Genomic DNA, 19,074 nt, shown 5'->3' on the forward strand with positions numbered 1-19,074 from the left:
TGCTGTTTTAAGCTACCACATGTGTAGTAATTTGTTACAGCAGCCGTAGGAAATGGACATAAATGTGTTTGATATGTGCTTAATGAATCAATTCCTTGTAGACATAATTATGAGAGCACAAGCTGTCAACAAATACTTTTTCTGTTCAAATCTAATCTCTTAGATTAATGAGTGCATGTAAAGCACTTCATACAATCACTCAATAAATGCCAACTATAGTATTATTATTGTTTTTGGTCCAAAGAGAAACCCTAGCCTTGTGCTCTTTAACCAACGTTATGTTAAAATCACCCGAAGAGGTTTAAAATGCTTGTGCTTTATCTCCCAAAGGCAGGCCAGCTACATGATTTGCAGGGCCACTTATTCATACATTATTAAGAATTTCAAAATAGCAGCAGCATGACATTTAAAGATTTTTATTTATTTGAGAGAGAGAGAGAGAGAACATGTGCGAACAGGGGGAAGAGCAGAAGGAGAGGGGGAGGGACAAGCAGACTCAGTGCTGAGCACAGAGCTGCATGTGGGGCTCGATCTCAGGACCCTGAGCTCATGACCTGAGCTGAAACCAAAAGTCAGGGACTCCACCCAGGCACCCCAACTATGTGACATTTAAACTGAGCTTTGGGCTCTTCTAAGCATGGGGACTGTACAAGCCCCTTGGAGCCCACCTTGCACAGACTCTGAAAGAATTTATCTAGGCCAGTGTTCTGGTATCTGTAGTATTGAAAAGCCAAGTTATTCTAGTATAAAGCCACAGTTGAGAGCCTCTGATACAGTCCAACGATATCATTTGGTAAATCAAGCGTGCTGGGGCCCACACCCAATGCTGGCTCCCCGGAACATCACTAAAACAGCCTCTTGATAAGACAAAGTTGAGTTCATTTCTTACTCTGGTAAGACAGAGCACTACCTCGGCAGACTCTTAGCAACATCTCAGAGGGGGGAAGGATAAACTTGGGATATTAATTGAAATTTGGAAGTCCGTTTAACATCATTTTTTCTCATGAGTGAGGGAAGGCTTGGTTGGAACAGGGTAAGAATCAAAATACAGTAGTTCAGGGTTGGCGAACACAGTAAACCAAAAAGACTTGTAATGTGCCATCTAATGCCTTCTACTGAAAAGTCTGATGGCCCTTCTAGGAAGTTTCTGGAAATAGCATAAAGTTATTTGTAACTTTCAACTTCCTGTGCAAGTGTTTCCAGGAGTAGTAAAGTTAAATTGATGAAGACAATAGAATAATAAAGTCATATTAATGTAGATAATAAGCAATGTAGATAGTCTGAATCCTCGCCCAGAAGGTTTAAATGATTTGCGTAATATCACATAAGGAGTGAGTTGAAGCTAGAACCTAAAGGTTCTGATTCCACAGAAGGTGCTCATACCACTTTTTTACAGGCTGCTTCTACAGAACACATGGGAGATACAGCTATTTAATTAAAACCTCTTGAGTTACACTCCGAATTCTCACAAAACGTATTTCAAAGACAGTATCTGCTGTAATAGGTATTAAATTTCCAGGAAAATTTAAAATAATAACTTCCAATTAGGTTTGTTGTTGTTGTTGTCTTTTAAGATTGATTGATTGATTGATTGATTTAGAGAGAACAAGCAGGCAGGACAGAGGAAGAGGGAAAAGGAGAGAATCTCAAGCCGACTCCACGCTGAGTGCAGAGCCTGAGGCGGGCTTGATCTCTTGACCCTGAGATCACGATGCTGAGATCAATCAGGACCTGAGCTGAAACCAGGGGAGTTGGACGCTTAACCAACTGTGCCATCCAGGCGCCCCCTCCAATGAAGTTTTATAACAGAAAAGCTTAAAGTATTAACTTTTCATCATTAAAAAGACAATATTTTCAAATTTAAAGGTAAATTATGAGAATGATTTTTGAGGATTTTGAAATTGTTATGCACATATGAAATGTGTCTGTCAATCTCCTAGTTAAGTGTGTATCAGGGAATACTGAGTTGGTTCAGGATTCAGATTTGAGAAGACTTCATTCCTATTTCATGGCTGTTACTGTAAAAGGAAATATATCCCAGTCTTTCAGTCTAATTGCCTTCCTTTTCTTCATATGACGAAGTGATGTATGTTTTAGAAACTTTTATGAGAAATCCCCATCTTTCTGTGCTCATTGAGTTGAATTTTACCTAAATTAGAGAACTTTTTGCAAACTTTCACAATAAATTCTTATTTCCTATTGGCATTATTTTCCTAAAAGAAAACTAATTAATGATGCTTCCTTTGATGGAGAGCCTGTTTCCTTGAGTTGACAATGGTGTCGTGCTGAGAAGAATGTAGCCGTCTGGAGAGGTTTTTACATATAAAAATAAATTACGTACAGAAAAACAAACAAACATTAGCCATTGTACACTCTTTGTTGGAAACTTATGATGGTGACAGAAGGAAGAAGAGAGGCAGAGGCAAAATGTTTCCCATGCTAGAAGCAGTAAATGTGAGATTTTCTTTTTCTACAGCCTAATTTACTTCTGACCAAATGAACATAACTGAATCGAATTAATACCACTAACTTGGAACTCGTTAGAACATCTTTCACTCAAATGTGAAAATTGCTGTAAGTAAATATTGGGGAAGAAAGAAAGAACAATTGTTTTATTTCTAGTTTTAGACTGAAGACTCAAAGTGTCAAACTCAGAAAAAAGGGGGAGTTGGAGGGAGGTGGGGGGTGAAAATATGGTCCATAGAGGAAACAAATTATATCAGCTGTAATTTATTATTATTTAATTGTAATGTGACAGGGACAACATATTTATGAGTATTTGATGATTTCCCCCCAGCAAGGTCAGCTTAGCTATATCCCATTTCTTCCTTTGTCTTCCTCTTTCCCCCTAGACTTCATTATACAAATTCAAAGCAGTCAGGTGAAGGGGGGGGCAAAGGAAAATATAAAATAAAAAGAGAAAAAAATGAGATTTGTGAAAAGAGAAAAAAAATGAGACACGGAAGGAAAAAGGAAAGAGGAGTTAAAAAACAAGAGCTTTGGGGGCGCCTGGGTGGCTCAGTCGTTAAGCGTCTGCCTTCGGCTCAGGGTGTGATCCCAGAGTCCTGGCATCGAGCCCCACATCAGGCTCCTCCACTGGGAGCCTGCTTCTTCCTCTCCCACTCCCCCTGCTTGTGTTCCCTCTCTCGCTGGCTGTCTCTCTCTGTGTCAAAAAATAAATAAAATCTTTACAAAAACAAAAACAACAAACAAACAAACAAAAAAACCCAAGAGCTTATATAAATGGAGTCCAGGGTAAAGTTTGTGGGGAAGAGAATGAAGAAAAAACAAAGGGGTAGAAGGTGAAGGGTAGTCAAAACAAGGAGATGGGGTGGGGCTTTTAAAAAATATTATGGATAATGAATTGGACTCTCCTTAGTATTTTTCCAGAGATAGAATTATTTATGTTTCTGGTCCCTGGGCTGAGTTGCATTGGCTGGAAAGACTGAACCATGTAGAGTCACTAAATTTAGCTGGGTTACATTTTGGGAGTAAATCTCCAAGTCTTTGGATTTTGTGATGTGATATCCAACTGCACCTTGATTTAAATTATCACCTGAGTCAATGGTGCATTTTGGTATGAAGGCCAGACTCTTGGAACAATGAAATAAAGGAGAGGAAATGGAAGAGTGGGTTTTTGAAGTAACTCCGAGAGCCCAGCAATGTGGTTGAGGCTTTGCTGAAATGAAAACTGCAATTGGGAGGGGAAGAAGGAAAAATAGCTTCAGCTTGGAAATCAGATTTGTGAAGCAAATATAATGACTTAAATTGACATTGTCTTAAAACAAAACAAAACAAAACAAAACTTCCCTTGTGAAATTGCAAACTGGACATTAGTTTTAAGACAGTTTCAGTGGCCATCTAACTTCTTAAGAAATTATATTCCTTTCTCAACAGAGAAAGGAGGCCTTCTTCAGTCCTGCTTGGAGCAGTCAAAAGCTGCCCTGCTCCACTGGTGGTGAACAGATTCATTCCAGGGGGGATCTGGCTGCTGCCATGGAAGTCAACTTCAAGCAGGGTTTGGAACCAATGGAACAGAGTAATAGCTCCCAGAAACTTGAGAAATTGACAGGAAATGCCATGCCAAGAAAGGGCCAAATAAAAAAACCATGAGTTGATTTGATTATCCACCAAAATGATACAAAGATGCACAGACACAAAAATAGAGATGTTAGCATCTACCATCCTCCATCAGGAATGATCTATGAAGTCAAAGCTAAAAAAGCCACCATTAATGTTATGGATGGTTTTGAGAGGACGTGCCCATAAGAAGTAAGTGGCTGAAAGAATTCCTGAAGTGGTCTGCGCCAGGAGTGATGGAATGAGGCTTGGCAAATCTACTGGTCGGAGCAAGTAGGTGAGTGAGCCATGGTTTGCTGGGTTTTAATCCCAGAGCAAGAGCCTCATGAATTCTCACTACTGGTGTAGCCGACCTAGGTTGAGGAGGATAATGAATGAACCGCAGTGGTCTTCAGGATCAACTAATGGGGCTGACACCAGAGGCGTTGAGCAGATTTAGGAAACTAGAAGTTATAGCAAGGATGCTCCATCTTATTCAATTCTTCCTAAGTCTGAGCATAAATGGGACCCAAATCCTAATCAGGGACCCCGAGAGACAGCTCTTCTTACAGACTGGGCACCAAATTGCTTCTAGTGCGGGTAGGTTTCCTATGATGACGGGAGATTTGAAAGAACCCAGTATGGATGAGTCCACGGAGGGTCACTCTCAGCCTGCCTGCTGTGTAAAAGAGGAACATCTCATGACAGTCTCTACCTCAAGGTGTCTGTCAGATGGATAATGTCTCATTATCTGAGAAAGGGGAACTGGAGGAGAGGAGGGGAGAGTCTCAGGGCCCGGGGTTGGGGTCGGGGAGGAATAAATACTACATCTGACGTGTTGGCCGTCAGGAAGTTTTCCCATTCTCTGCCTCCAGTGTTTGTGGAAAGGATAGTGATTAGTCTTGGCAGAGGCAGCTGAACCTGACAGTTCCTCCTGTCAGAGACATCCAACAGGGATTTTGATCTGCCCAGAATAAACTAGAGAAGTTGGGGGCAACAGATGGAAAGTGTAATAGGCACATAGGCACAATTTCTTTTGACACATGGGCATTCATGGCCTCCCTCCCACCTCTCCTCCCAATCAAGGAGAGTTCTGGCAATGTCATTTTGGTATTTACTACTTTCCTAGAGCTCTGTGGCCTAATTGTGCTGTGAAAGAAACTTGTAAGCCAAGGTGGGTTAACTATATTGGAAAGGATCGCGGAGGAAGGGTCCTTCTCCAGAAAGGGTAAAAATGGAGAGGTAGTAGATAAGAGGGAAATGGATGGGGAAAGGCAGCAATTAATGCCCACATTTTGGGGATACCATGGATAATTTTTCAGGGATATATAAAGAATAAAAGAGGCGGGTAGTGCTGGCTTAGGGAAGGGATTGCTTTGGGGCCTAAAAGAGGCATATGGTGAAAGGAATATAAGGAAATTAATGTTTATTTTTGAACGCAGTGATCCAAAGACAAGGCTATATAAGCCCCAGGATTGATTTAGACCATAGAATCCCACCTTGCAGCAAAGTAAAAGAGGCAAGAGAGCCCACCAGTTAACTTAAGAAGAACTCAATCATTACCAAATTCCTTCCTCCCAGCATCAGCACTTGCTTCCAGGCTCACCTCCTCCTGTTGTCAGGAGCTGGGCAGAGCATCGCTGAGCTGTGGGGCCTGCCTAGTCCTGGCTCATCCTTATTTCTAGTGTGAGTTCTTTCAGAGACCCAACCCAAATAAGGGGTTTCATAGGCCCTCCCATCTTCAGCCAATCCGTTTCCTCAGCCAGCCGAAGTTGTTAAAAGCAACACTCAGCCTCTCAGCACACCCTCTATCCCTGCTCCTAGAAATAGCAAATGCCCCCCAGAAAAGCAGCCCTGAACACCAGTGTGGCATTTTTGACCTTTCCATCTCCCCTAGATTCTGGCCTGGTAATTGTTCACTGTCTTGTAAATTCTGATGTCTTCAAGCACTGTGTGTGTGTGTGTGTGTGTGTGTGTGTGTGTCCAAAATTTATAATATATTAATATCTTAACACACACATATATAAATACATAATTAAATACATAATATATGATAAAATAAATAAATATATATATATGAGAGTAGATATTCTAGTTGTCCTATTTAGGCGAGTTGGTTAAGACTGTCCAGAAGTTCATTAATGGATGTGGAAGTCCCTTACCACCCCACTGTAGAGACGAGGCACAGAGAAGTTAGGTAACTGGCTCAAGTTCACACCACTGGCAAATGGTGGACCCGGGATTCAACCCAGGAAAACCTGCACCAAGCATCTGTCTTCTCAAGCATCTGCTCCCTAGTATGGTGATATACATTGCTTTCTGGTGATCTGAGAACAAATCTTGGAAAATCCTGAGGGATATGTTTCTAACATTCATTCCAGTAGTTCTACCAAAGGTTATTAGAAAGTAGTTCTGGGAATGCTCATAATCAGAAGATTCAAAGGGCCAGCCGAAAATGGGAAACACTCTGCATGGATACACGATGTGTTACATATTAATATGAGATACACCAGGAAAAGGATTGAACTACTGATACATGCAACACAGATGAACCTAAAATACATTATTCTTTTTTTTAAAAGATTTTATTTATTTATTTTAGAGAGAGAGAGAGAGAGTGAGCAGGGGGAGGGGCAGAGAGAGAGCGAGAGAGAATCCTAAGCAAACTCAGTGCTGAGCACAGAGTTGGACACAGGGCTGGATCTCACAACCCTGAGATCATGGCCTGAGCCAAAACCAGAAGTCAGAGGCTTAACTGACTGAGCCACCCAGGTGCCCCTAAAATACGTTATTCTGAGGGAAAAAGGTGCCTTATTCTTTTGTGTTTTATGTTCCTTCTTTTATTTTTTATTTTTTAAAGTTTAAAGTTTTTATCTGATATGATTTCAAGGATTAGGGCAAATCTGATTCTGCTGATTAATAGTTTCCTTGTGTAATTTGTGATTTCAGATCGTGAGTTCATCTTAAGTGGGCTTTATCTATGAGAATCTTAAGGCGAGGTTGAGGGTGTTTCCAAGAGCACTTGGTTTCGTGCTTGTTTCTGCTAGTATGTCTCCTTCCCCCATTAGCCTTTTTATTAGAATCTCTTGGTTTGGGGACTTTTGAGACTATGAAACTAGCGTAAATTCAAACTTCAATAGGTGAAAGTTAGGCCTGTGGTTCTGCTTTCTCGGGGAAGTCTACTTTCAAACACATAGGCCAGGCTGAGACAGAGGAGTTTCATTGTAGTTGCCCTTTGCTAGTGGGCAGATTGTGTTGTTCCACTGAGGATGTAGCTGGGAAGTTCATGCAGTTTCAGGTCCAACTTCCGACCCTGCTATAGTCAAGACTTGTGTTTTGACCTATGTGGCCAGTAAAATGCATGCATACCTAGGGCAGCAGCTGTCCCCCGCCACCACCATCACCCCCATCGAGGCTGTCCCAGGACCACATCACTTTATTTACCTCATGGCTTTGGGTTCCCATGAATTCTTTCTTTTGCAGTCAGCTCTGCCTTTAAAAAGAGGTCAGTTATATTTTAGCCAACATTTTGAATTTGTATAGTGAGAGGGTTTTCAAATTTTCTGTTCTACAACAGTGCTTGTTAAATAAGTCTTGAAAATGTTTAACTCCTTGGAGAGTCACATCATCAGCCTGCTAAAGGACAATTTAACCCTTTTTGGAACAATGAACACTAAGATCTCTCATGCTGTAGGTTTGCCCCTAACATCATTTCGTTTGCAGATTATGAATGAGGCAGTTCTCCCTTCAAGAGTGGTGATGGGCTTCCCTGTTTCTTGAGGCCACTATTTAAATTGTTACTAGGATTGTGTTGTACTCATAGGACGGGGGGGTTGTCTTTCTGCTGTAGCATGAGAACATAATGGCCATGTTAAAACAAATGCCAATACCATCCTTATATATTAAAAAGATAGAAGAAAAAGAAATCACTGTATTGGGGGGGGGGGGACACGAGTGGCTCATTCAGTTGAGTGTCCACCTCTTGGTTTTGGCTCAGGTCATGATCTCAGGATCCTGGAATTGAGCCCCACGTCAGGCTTCCTGCTCAGTGGGGAGTCTATTTGAGGATTCTCTCCCTCTGTCCCTCCCCCAACTCCCTCTCTCTCTCAAAATAAATAAATAAATAAATAAATCTAGAAAAAAAAGTCACCCTATTCTATGGCATTTAATAGAACAATTTTCTGTTAAGAGGTAATTCTTACTTTTCCAGTGTCAGTAGAATAAAGGCTCTGAAGGAGGGCCACATGACTTTGCCCACAGCAAGTTCCCATCTATGGAGTGTCAAGGATATGAAAAGTTTTAGAATACTCTGTACAAAATTGCTATTGGTAAAATAATTAAAAGTTAATAGCCAACCCATAACCTGCTGGCTTCTAATGCTATTTATTGGATTGAGGCTCATGCTTTGAATTGATTGCACAGAGAGCTGGCATGTGAAGACAATCCCACAGAGTGACAACTGTGCAATTCTGTGTCTTGAAGGTTGTCCCTTTGGAACACAACTGTGCTCTGTGTCTATCCTATGTGCTCTACCAGAGTAACTAATTACAATAAGCAATTCTAGGAATTACATGCCCCACCAGTAACAACAGAACACAAAGAATTTTGATAGTATCAATCGTTCTAAGTATAATTTTTCGGTTAACATGATTAACCAGGTGTCTATGAACTAGAATCCCACTCAGGGAGATTTATGGAGTTTATAAATTATTGATTGGATATCAAAGATATCGAAATGGGAGAAACAGCTCATGCAAAGATGAATAGGAAACTGTTTCTCTATCACTCCCTCATACAAAAGGAAAACCGAGACCCAGAATCTATCCCGATGGCTCAGCAAAGAACCTCCCATTGCGATAAATGCTGGTCTTATTTTTCCACGCGTGCAGCTTAAACGTTGTGTGCATGTCTTGGAGGGGTCCCAAATCCATCTCTGCCTCAGCAAGCCCTCATCATGCTTCCTGGTCCCATGTACCCCTTAAACTCTCACCTAGATCAGGTTCCTTGTTCATAAACCTAGATAGCATCTCTTCACTTCTCCTTTTGTAATTCTTGTCCCACTTATTCATGTCCATCTTCCCAAATAAAATATAAACTCTCTGAGAACACCCCACTCATCATTTGACAAGTCTGGTGTCTTGAAGATCAAATATAGCAAAGTCCAGAAGGAAGCCGAGCACGGGGGGCCATGTGCATGTCTCCCTCTCCTGCCACCTGCACGTCCACGTGGCTGACATTTCTTGGTGCTTACTCTTTGTGAGACACACAGGTGGCACAGGTGGGTAGAATAAAGTCCCTGTGGCACAGAGGCCAGCTCTCTAATCTCCCTTTGCTCTTAAGCACATGGCAAGATGACATATCCGAGCCTCCCTTTTGGTTAGGCGTGACCCCGTGACTAAGTCCTCTTGTAGGAATGAAAAAGTAGTAACGCATGTGTGCCTCTTGGCAGCCTGGCTTTAAAATCTCCCAGAAACATTTTTTCATATTCTTTTCCCTTCATACTGGTGGGATGAAAATGACCATAGCCGTTTTCGAAGCCACATGTTAAACAGCAAAGCCTCTCTTGACTTGGGTCCCAGGAAAACCTGCACGAAGCAGAGCTACTATTACCTGGGATGGCTCACCTGACCTCAGTGAAGCAGAAATAAAATTCTCGTTCTTAAAGCCTCTGAGATTTGGGAGTCTGTTAACACAGCCTAGACTACTTAATACAGTTATCAATCTCAAGAAATTCACATGTTCTAAGAAAGAATTCCTATTATTTGGATTATGTTCCAGAGTCTTCAAGATTGGGGCAAAGCAGGGGATTGCATTTTGCAATTCAGTGTTTTTGACTTCAAAGCTGCAGGTTTTGCTCCCACCAAGGCTGTATGACCAAGTTCACGTAGGCTGAGACACTGCATAATGGATATTCTTCTCTATACACAAATGAGCCTTCTGAGCCAGTTTCTCTGAGGGAATGACTTGATGGTATGGAAGTTTAATCATTTTCTTCTTACAACACTACTCCCTACCATCTTTCAAAAGTGAAAAATCCAATATCTCTGGTTCAGTCCCTTAGGCGGCGTAAGAGTCTCCTCATCTCCTTTGTGCTTTTCCAATGTTACAGCGATAGGAAGGATTAGGTGTAGACCAGAGTCTTCCGAATGCCATAGGAGACCAGGTCAGTCCACAGTGTCTTGAAGGACTAGCAGCATCCTTTGCCATCTGCACCAGCCCTGGCCACCGCCAGACCTCAGGGCCAAGCAAAACCTGAGATGTGAGTGAAATGAGTTTCTACAGGCAACACAGTGGCTATAACAAAGAGGAAGTCTTGGATATTTGCACTTGTTCTTGGTTTGATGCACTTTCCAGAGCAGCTAAAAGGCACATGGTTTGCATTTCACTAAGTCAAAGAGAAGGAAGGAAGGGAGGGAGGGAGGGAGGGAGGAAGGAAGGAAGGAAGGAAGGAAAAGGAAAGAGAGAGAGAGACAGAGGGAGGAAGGGAGAGAGAAAGAGGGAGAGAGAGAGAAAGAAAGAGAGAGAGAGAGAGAGGGAGGGAGGGAGGGGGAGAAAGAGAAAGAGAGAGATAGATGGGGGAGCAAACAGATTGGATAGAGGATGGGCACATGAAAATTATTTTTTTTAACAAAGCAGTATTTTTCACTGCCTAGGCAAATGCCTTTTGTGAAAATACTTCTATAAAAAGCAATACACTGTTTTGATTTTACTTAGCACTATCATTAGGTTTGGATGCAAACAGAAGTTTACAATAAAATAAAAACATATATGATCAAAGATGATATACAATGTTGTGATAAGGTGATTTGTAATTCAAGCAATGTACGCTTGAGACCCATATCTTGATTCCCCATTCCAGATGCTGCAGAGGTATGTGAGGAAGCAAAGAACACATGGATGATGAGAAAAAGAATTAAATATCACTGAGCTAAATAATTAAGACTATTACAAAAAATACAAATAACATATTTATACTGTATTACTTACAATACAAATGAACAGTATTTTTAGTGTAAAAACTGCATTTGCACAAAGAAGCTATTTAGTAACAAATACAATGAAACTACATCAGAAACATGTGAAAATGATCTGAGTCACACATACACAGGCGTACAGTTCCCACGAAACTTGACCAGGAAGAAGCCATCTGAAGGCCATGTCCTGGTCTGAAACCACCAAAGGCCTTCTAACCAAATCTCCAGGTTCAGAAAAGTTGCTCAAAAAGCTGCCCCGCCAAGGTTCATCATTTGGTTTTTCAAGAGAAACTGATCTTCTGAAGAGGATCAAAACGTAGGACTAGGGTAAAGAGACTGAACAAGAAGGAACTTTTCTGTTGGCACAAAAGATTTCCATGAATACTTTTCAAAATGTTGTATTTGACAGGACGGGTCCATTGCACATTTATAATACTGGCAGAAATAACACTTCAGTACTGAGCTGGACAGAGATAAGTTGATACACATTAGCGACAGCACCAATCTTTCCCTTCTTTCTCTCGCTTCGTGCCAATTTAACTTTTTATACTGAAATCTTAGGTGGACCCTATTGTTTTTGTTTTTTCCAGACTGTTTCACGTTCTTCATCCTGTAAAGCAGCATACAGGCTCCAGTCTTAAAGACCTGGTCATAAAGAGTCATAAAGGTCAAGTGCTTGCCTTAGGAGACATTTTTATCATCCTTCCCCAAAGGTGTTACAGGATACGGGCTCCGCAGGCTTACATATACTCAAATCATGTAGCAATGCTGAAGTTAACAGCAAGGATTTTGGCCATAAAAATGTCAAAATTTGGCTTTCTCCACAGTCAAAAGCTAACCTGGCTAAAGCTTGTTTACTTTTTATTACAGTCGTTATTTTGGATCTCTTTTCATAGTTAAAGAGGCCTGTGGCTAACAGGGCTTATATACACCAGGTGAGGTTGTAAGTATGCACTCATGAGGTTCGGGGACCTGTGAAGTGAATGAGTCCTGCCTGTCACTAAGCATTCAGTGCTTAGACTTCAAAGAGAAAGAAAGAAGTGGGATTGCCTATCTGTAGCTTCAGGAGGAGATCTCTAAGCAAGCTGGGGTGGTAGAGCAGATCCAGCAAGAGGTGAAAGACAAAAGAAACTAACAGAAAGGTAGCTAGAAGTTTCAAACTTTCCCTCTCATCAGAGAAAAGAACCCTGCTCCAACTACTCACATGGAATGCACTGCACCCCCATTCCAAAATCTACAGTCACTTTTATTTAATTTTCCTAATTTTGATTTATATAAAATACTATCCTGTAATTAAATAACTGATATTGCAACATAGGGAAGCATGATTATTTTTTATTTTTTAAATCATGTTTCCACACATTTGACTTCTGGATTAAACAGATTATTTCCAGAAAAGAATCCATAAAAGCCTATTAGAATGTTAATCTAATTTCAAATTATTTTGGGTTGACTTTTTTTCCTTTAGTTTTTTATTCAGCAAATACAGAAAACAAACCTAAAGGCCTCAAGTGAAAAGAATTAAATCAGATGTGTACTTATCAGGCCATTTAGTAAAAACCCCATCTTTTGCCAGGATGTTTAAAAATAAAAAAAATGGTTCCTACAGCCGCAGAGGGTTCAACTTTTAATGGATCTTCTTCTCCTAACTGTTTTCTCCTCTTCCTCCAATTTTTTTTTTAAAGTATCGTTAAGAAAGAACATACATTTCTCTTGTTATATAATTAGGTATTATTTGGGGTCCAATTGGAAATTGGCCTTACATTTATAAAAAGCCAAAGTGGATTTTATTTCTTCATTCCTTCCCTTCTAGTCAAACGCTCCACTTAAAAAAAAAAAAAAAAAAGAAAACAAGTTTTAATATAAGGAGTGGGAAGGGGGGGAGGTATTATACAGAAAAGCTAAACTACGAAACCTTTCTTATTCCATACCTCTGAACCCGAACTTAATGATCTTTGAAAATTTGTTTTCAGCTGATTATAAGAGAAAGAAATCCAGTAACAGAAGGGCAGGCCCTGCTCACCAATGATCCAGAAAAGCTTCCCAGGATCAGGGAGATGGAGCTGCCACCATCAGAACCATGGTGCTTGGGCTGAGGCTGTGTTAGAGACGTAGATGGGAGGAGGGGCAGGAAACGAGCCAAAGTCAAGGTTTTCCCAGTCTGTCAGTTCTGTGATAGCCTCAAACTCAAGGTGCTGTTGCTGTCTGAAGAGAAAAACTACTGGCGACTCTTCACGAACCTCACAGTACTGAGGGATGAGACTGTCAGGTAACTGAGTTAGAAAGATGAAAAATAACCATCACTAAAAATTGTATTCTGTCAGAATAAAAACTCCCTTTGTGTGAGGCTTGCAAGAGGCCCATTCAACCACTCAAGGGTAGAGAGTTTCAGCACCTCCCCTCCTCCACTGAGCCTGTGTTCAAAGCTAATAGGAGGTAAGGGTTATCTCAACAGCCAGACAGAGTATACTGCATATTTCTTTATAAAGATGACAGAAACTTTTCGAATTTCATAAACCTGTATTACTTGTTTTTCTGTCTGGACCCAAGGGGTGTAGGATCAACTTTAGACATCTTTCATAAGCTTGGAATCTAATTTTATGAATTTATTCTAAGACATAAATCAGGTAAGGCAGAAGTAGATGGATGGATTCTTTAAAAGAAATCGGGCCCCCTGGGTACTTTTAGTAGATTGAGTATTGAGAGATTTACAGGGATAAAATTCTTTACAAGATTAAGGAAGAAGGAAACGAAACCAAATCTTTCATTTCCAGATATTCACTTTCATTAATTCTTTCACCAAAAGCACATCACTGAGAGAAAACCAGAAATGGTTTTGCAGTTAATATTAAAGTGGTTCATGAGTCAGGGAACCCCTTGAGATGGAAGCAAAACAACAAAGTATTCAAGTTCTCTTCACAAGACAACCTTGTACTGGCAACACTTAGGGCACTTCTGGCTTCAAAAAGAATACTGCTAAAGGAACCTTTTGGAAAAAAAAATTACTACATTTTGGCAAACAACAACAACAAAAATCTCTCCTGTAAGATCCCTACTTCCTTTTGAATCTCCAAAGGTTATAACATTTCATTCAAGATGCTTGGCAGTCACGGCTCCGTGGGCTTTGGTTCTGGATTATGTAAACCCTTAAGTCAGAGTGAAGGCCGCTGATGAGAGGCGGCCGCTGTCGGAGGCCACTCACTGAGGAAGTATTGTGAAGAGTGTGGGGCGCCTGCAGGCCCGTGGTGGGAAAGTTGGAAATACTAAAGGTAAGAAATAAATCACAACAAAGGAGATTTAGAGAGTTGGGATGACGTCCAAGCTCTTTTCTACCGTAATATCCAGGGCCCTCTCAATTTCTAACTCTGAAAAAGTGTCTCTGCACCATGGTGGCTGATGTGTCTTACAGTTTGACAAAGACAAACACTTAACACAAGAAGACTTCTGCAAGACCTCCCATGCACTGTGAGGATGGCCGGTTGCTTGGCTTTCATTTTATGGCGCCTGCAGGGTGCTTTTCTCTGGTCACAACTCTCTAGCCTCAAGCCAATGCATGCGTGCCCATGCCAAGTCCCCAAACAGATCCCAACACCATGTTTGTTTTTCTGTTTCCTGATTGTCATGCCTGAAACACTCTCATTAATATACATAAGGCCTGATGCCAGAGACTACATGACTAGAGATCGTTTGCTTAAGAGAAGCTTGCTCATTCAGGAAAAAATAAGGATTTGATTTACAGTGCAGACCAGAGGGAAGCTGACCTACTCCTTGGTCTGAATTCTCGGAAATACTGTCATCAGGCCGACGGCCCCTTATCGGCATGCTGACTTCTGCGCTGCCTCAACGTGTCTTCTGCCGCCTCTGTGTCGGCTGGGCTGGGCGGCGCAGGCGTGTCTTCGTCGGGCTCAGGTTCTCCCTCCTCCTGGACCTCTCTCAGGGGCCCTTGGTCCTGGGCGTCACTCCTCTCCTCGTCCACGCGAGGAGCCGGGCTGTCCTCCTCCTCGTCCTCCTCTGCTTCGTCCTCCTCACCGAGGTCTTCTTTCTCTTCCTCGTCATCTACAAGGCTGTCCTTGTTTTCCTCCTCATTTGAATCATCTTTTTCCTCCTCTGCATCCTGCAGCTGCTCACCTTTGTGGGCGTCCTCGGCCCTCCGAGTCTGCTCTGTGGAGGGAAGAGAAGGGGACGTCCTCTGAATCAACTGATCATTCAGCAGTCAACTGAGTGTGTTTAGCTGTGAGATGAAACAGGGGGAGGGGCGGGGGGACACATGACAGTTTTCTCCAATCGGAAGCTATGTGATCACACAGCACAGATCTCTGGTTGGTGGTGTCCTAGCTCCATCCGGGGCCTCCCTGGTCCTCTCTGGAGATTTCACGGGCCCTGCTGACTTTGGTAGAGCACAGGGACAGGGAAGGCGAAGGTTCTTTCATGCTTTGTATTTTGTACCTTACAGAATACTCAGTGACCCACTCACGGGTCAGGTGATTGGTTGAGAAATGTGACTTCAGCCAAGCCAATCACAGGACTTTCCAGGAGCTTTTGGCCAGAGTCAAGAGGAAAAGGCTTTCTATAGAATTGCTAAACTGATAATATGTGAGTTAGGGCTGTTGACAGCCCCTGAATCAGCCACATAGAAGCAGAAACCTAACATCCCCTGGGCTGTGCTTGAAGCCAGAACATCCCTGGATCTTGCAGTTATGTGAGTTAATAAATTCTCCTTTTTTTCCCTAAGTTACTTTAAACTAGGTTTCTGCGATTTTTAAGAATTCTAAAGAACATAATATATTTTCTAATTATCGATGGAAGTTTCCAAGCCTTGAAAACTTCAAAAACTCAAAAGAATAGAAGTTTATCTAAACTCCACATAAAATGCAACAATTATAAAGTCTCATAACAGTCTTCATGCAAAGTCTCAAAAAAAACTAGGAATAAAAGCATGCAAATCCAGGGCTGTTGAGCCCCACAAATGGTGTGGGGCAGTACAAGGATTTGGGGAGACTGTTCTTACAGGACTTAATGGTACATAGTTGAGACTCAATAAATACGAGGTCCCCTCCTTCATTCCAGTTTGAATGAAGGAGAAGGTATCAACTAATTAATGAAGGGCATACACTTAAAGGGAAAAAACAATTGCCAAAATGAAGTATTCCCTAATTTAAGGGAAGAAAAATTTTTTTTGTTCAAATCTGATCTAGAGAACATATTTCAAAGAATTTGGTAGTGGTGATAATTTGGTCACCTAGTGAACGAGGGGGGGGGAAGAATCTAGTATCTCTTTGAGCACAAAAGGGCACACCACGGAATTCCAAAAATACTCTATCACATGACTTTGTCATACTTACCACTGCGTTCAGATAAATGCCTTGGAAATGGTATATAAAAACATTCAGATATTACCACCAGGACCTGGAGGGAAAAAAAAGTGATTTTACAGTGACTAGATATGACATTTATTACCAAAGAACCTCAAATGTAGGCCTTGGTTCTATAACCAGATATTCACAGACAATTAATCAGCAGTTGGTCAAACGTCCTCAAAAAAAACATGGATACAGTTAAGAGTCTCCTGTTTTTCAAATGTAACAATGTAGAAAAATATTACGAATATATAACAGGAGTCAGGGGTCACAAAGTCAAATGCCTCTAGAGAGCCCATTAAAAATAGGTAAATCAAGCAGGTATAAGAAAATAGATACTCTGAGCCAAGTCTAAAATGGCCTTTTTAAAAACACCCCTCTGGCCAAACAAAATTAGTCTGCATACAGCTGCCTCTCACCAATGGGTAAACACCGACTGAGTAAAGGACTATGTCAGGGTCTAGAATTCTTAAGAGTACCATGAGAAGTTTCTCCAGAAATCAACTGTGAGAAAGTCATTGACGATACGAACTAAAGCCTAGTTTAGTCAGTGAGTGCCTTGGCTTCATCGCCGACCTTACTGCAGCAAGAATCGCGCTCTCCTTCTCCCTTCGTAAACTACACGCTCCTCTGGGACAGGTTCACCCCCATCCCTGTTCCACGCCCAGACTGGCATGGGCCGCGTTGATGAAGCTACGGGTGGTGTCAAAAAGGGCACAGTTCGCCGGACTGGGAAAAAGCTGCAGTCATTTTTCACACCTTCCCCTATGACACCCACAACACAAGCACCCACCCAGGAAGAAGCTGCCTGTATAGAAGGGCAGTCACTTCTTGGACCTCGCCAACTCCCAGACTTTGCCTTTACTGTGAATAATTGCCCAGGCTTTAAAATAGTAATACTACTGCATACATTAGTGTTTTAAAGGTGCTCTAAAAATTTAAAGAACCCAAGTTATAGTACTTTTGATTCAATTTCATAAACATCAAATGAGTACCCTACTTTGTGTTCAGAATTATTACCATCTGTATATTCATTTATTACTTTACTCAAAATTTGGTTCATTAGGTTTAAGGTATCATATTAACCTCTGCAGGGAGAGGAGAATTTCAAAAAAAGGAAAAAAAAGGGTGGCTTAATTATAAAGCAACATGGAACATGAATTCCATAAGAAAAATGAATAAAGCACTTTGAGAGATATTTATGAGATACAGATATGACAACCAGTTATAGGTTTGGGAAGGATCAAGAATGGCCACTTGAAGGCGGCAGCATTTAAGGCCCTGGGCGTGGTCCAGAGGGGATGGGTAGCACCAACTGCCTGACTCCTCGAAGCTACACCGAATTGGACCATGGGGACTCCCGGATCCAGAGAAAGCCCTGAATGCCGGGCTGGGGAGACCCATGTGGTAGGGCAATGGGATGCACGAAGCTCTGTGTGTTGGGGACGAAGAAGCTCCAAACCACTAAATTGATCTGAACAGTGAAGAGGAAAACATTTCCATCTGAAAAGACTGAGGTTGAAAAATTTCATTTTCATGTGATAGTCCGGAGGGAAGATGGCAGAAGAGTAGGGAACCTACGCTTCATCTGGTCCCTTGAATTCACCTAGATATCATTCAACTGATTTTGACACCTGTGAATTCAACCTGAGATCTAAGATAGGAATTGCTGCAATTCTATAAATAGAAAAGCAATCACTTTTTGCAAGGTAAGAGGTGCAGAGAAGTGAGTCTGGGGGATATGTCAGAAGACAAATCACAAGGGGAAGGAGCCTCCATAAGCCGGCTACCAGAAAGTAATACAGCAGCGGAGCGCAAAACCGCAACTTTAGAAGTCTGCTCCTCTGAGGGATGTCCCTCCCTGAAAGATGCTCAGGTGGCGAAGCACGGCAGAATCCCAGGTGGGACAGTGTGGTCTCAGGATCCCTGGGGCCAGAGAAAGAACGGGGGTGCCCAAGTGCAGCAGAGTTCCCGGGCCTCGGAGCGGGGACGCCGGCTGCAATCAGCAAGCCTGGGAATGGCCTCTCAGCTGGGTGTTGCCATACACTGCTCAACCGCTTCGAGATCCGGTTCCTTTCCCCTGGGAGGAGCGGTGTAGGTGCACGCCATCGGGCAAATGCTCCAGAGCGGGGCCCAGAGAGCGGCGGGGCCTCGAGGAGACACTCCTCCCCACCTGGGAGGGCCAGTGATCATTCAGCTCCGGGGCTGGTGATCAGGGCGCTGCCATTTCTTACTTATTTTCCATCCTCTAGAGTGGCGAGAAAGCCTTCAGGGAACAAGAGTCACACACAGCAATGTCAAGCATTTCCACTAGGCCCGGCCAGGAGCGGCGCAACTCTGCCCAGGCAAAGACACCCAAGGATCAGGGCAACGGGCCCCTGCCCCAGGAGACCAGCAGGATCCTCGGGCAAATACCCAGTTTATAGATCACTCAGAACCGAAAAACTCTGCGCTAGGGGAAAATAGTACATAGAATTCGAGGTTGAGCCCTTTGTTTACAGGTGAAAAATAACATTTAGTAACGTATTTCAGTCATCACGAGGCTCAATCAAGAAAACAAACAAAAGTCTAAACTAGCAGCCTTGTTTTGACTTCCCACCTCTTAGGAAGTAGGAAACATAATAGTTAGGCTTATGGGGACAGTAACTTGATCAGGAAATCACTCCTCTCTGGAAAACATCGTG

The 19,074-nt window shown here is 42.2% G+C and overlaps 1 protein-coding gene across 1 annotated transcript in view; it reads right to left on the reverse strand.

The window, feature by feature from the left end:
• Positions 1 to 10,019: 10,019 nt before the first annotated feature.
• Positions 10,020 to 19,074, reverse strand: part of TMX4 (thioredoxin related transmembrane protein 4) — a 45,032-nt gene continuing 35,977 nt past the window's right edge. Inside the window, exons 7-8 of the mRNA XM_045808870.2 lie at positions 16,376 to 16,439; positions 10,020 to 15,194 (exon numbers count right to left, since the gene is read on the reverse strand). Coding sequence (XP_045664826.2) covers positions 14,830 to 15,194; positions 16,376 to 16,439 — 429 coding nt within the window. The 3' untranslated portion in view covers positions 10,020 to 14,829. The remainder of the gene's footprint in view (positions 15,195 to 16,375; positions 16,440 to 19,074) is intronic.

The sequence above is a fragment of the Ursus americanus genome, chromosome 22 (genome assembly GCF_024610735.1).
Source record: "Ursus americanus isolate L20-20 chromosome 22, mUrsAme1.1.p, whole genome shotgun sequence".
Classification (NCBI taxonomy): Eukaryota; Metazoa; Chordata; class Mammalia; order Carnivora; family Ursidae; genus Ursus; species Ursus americanus.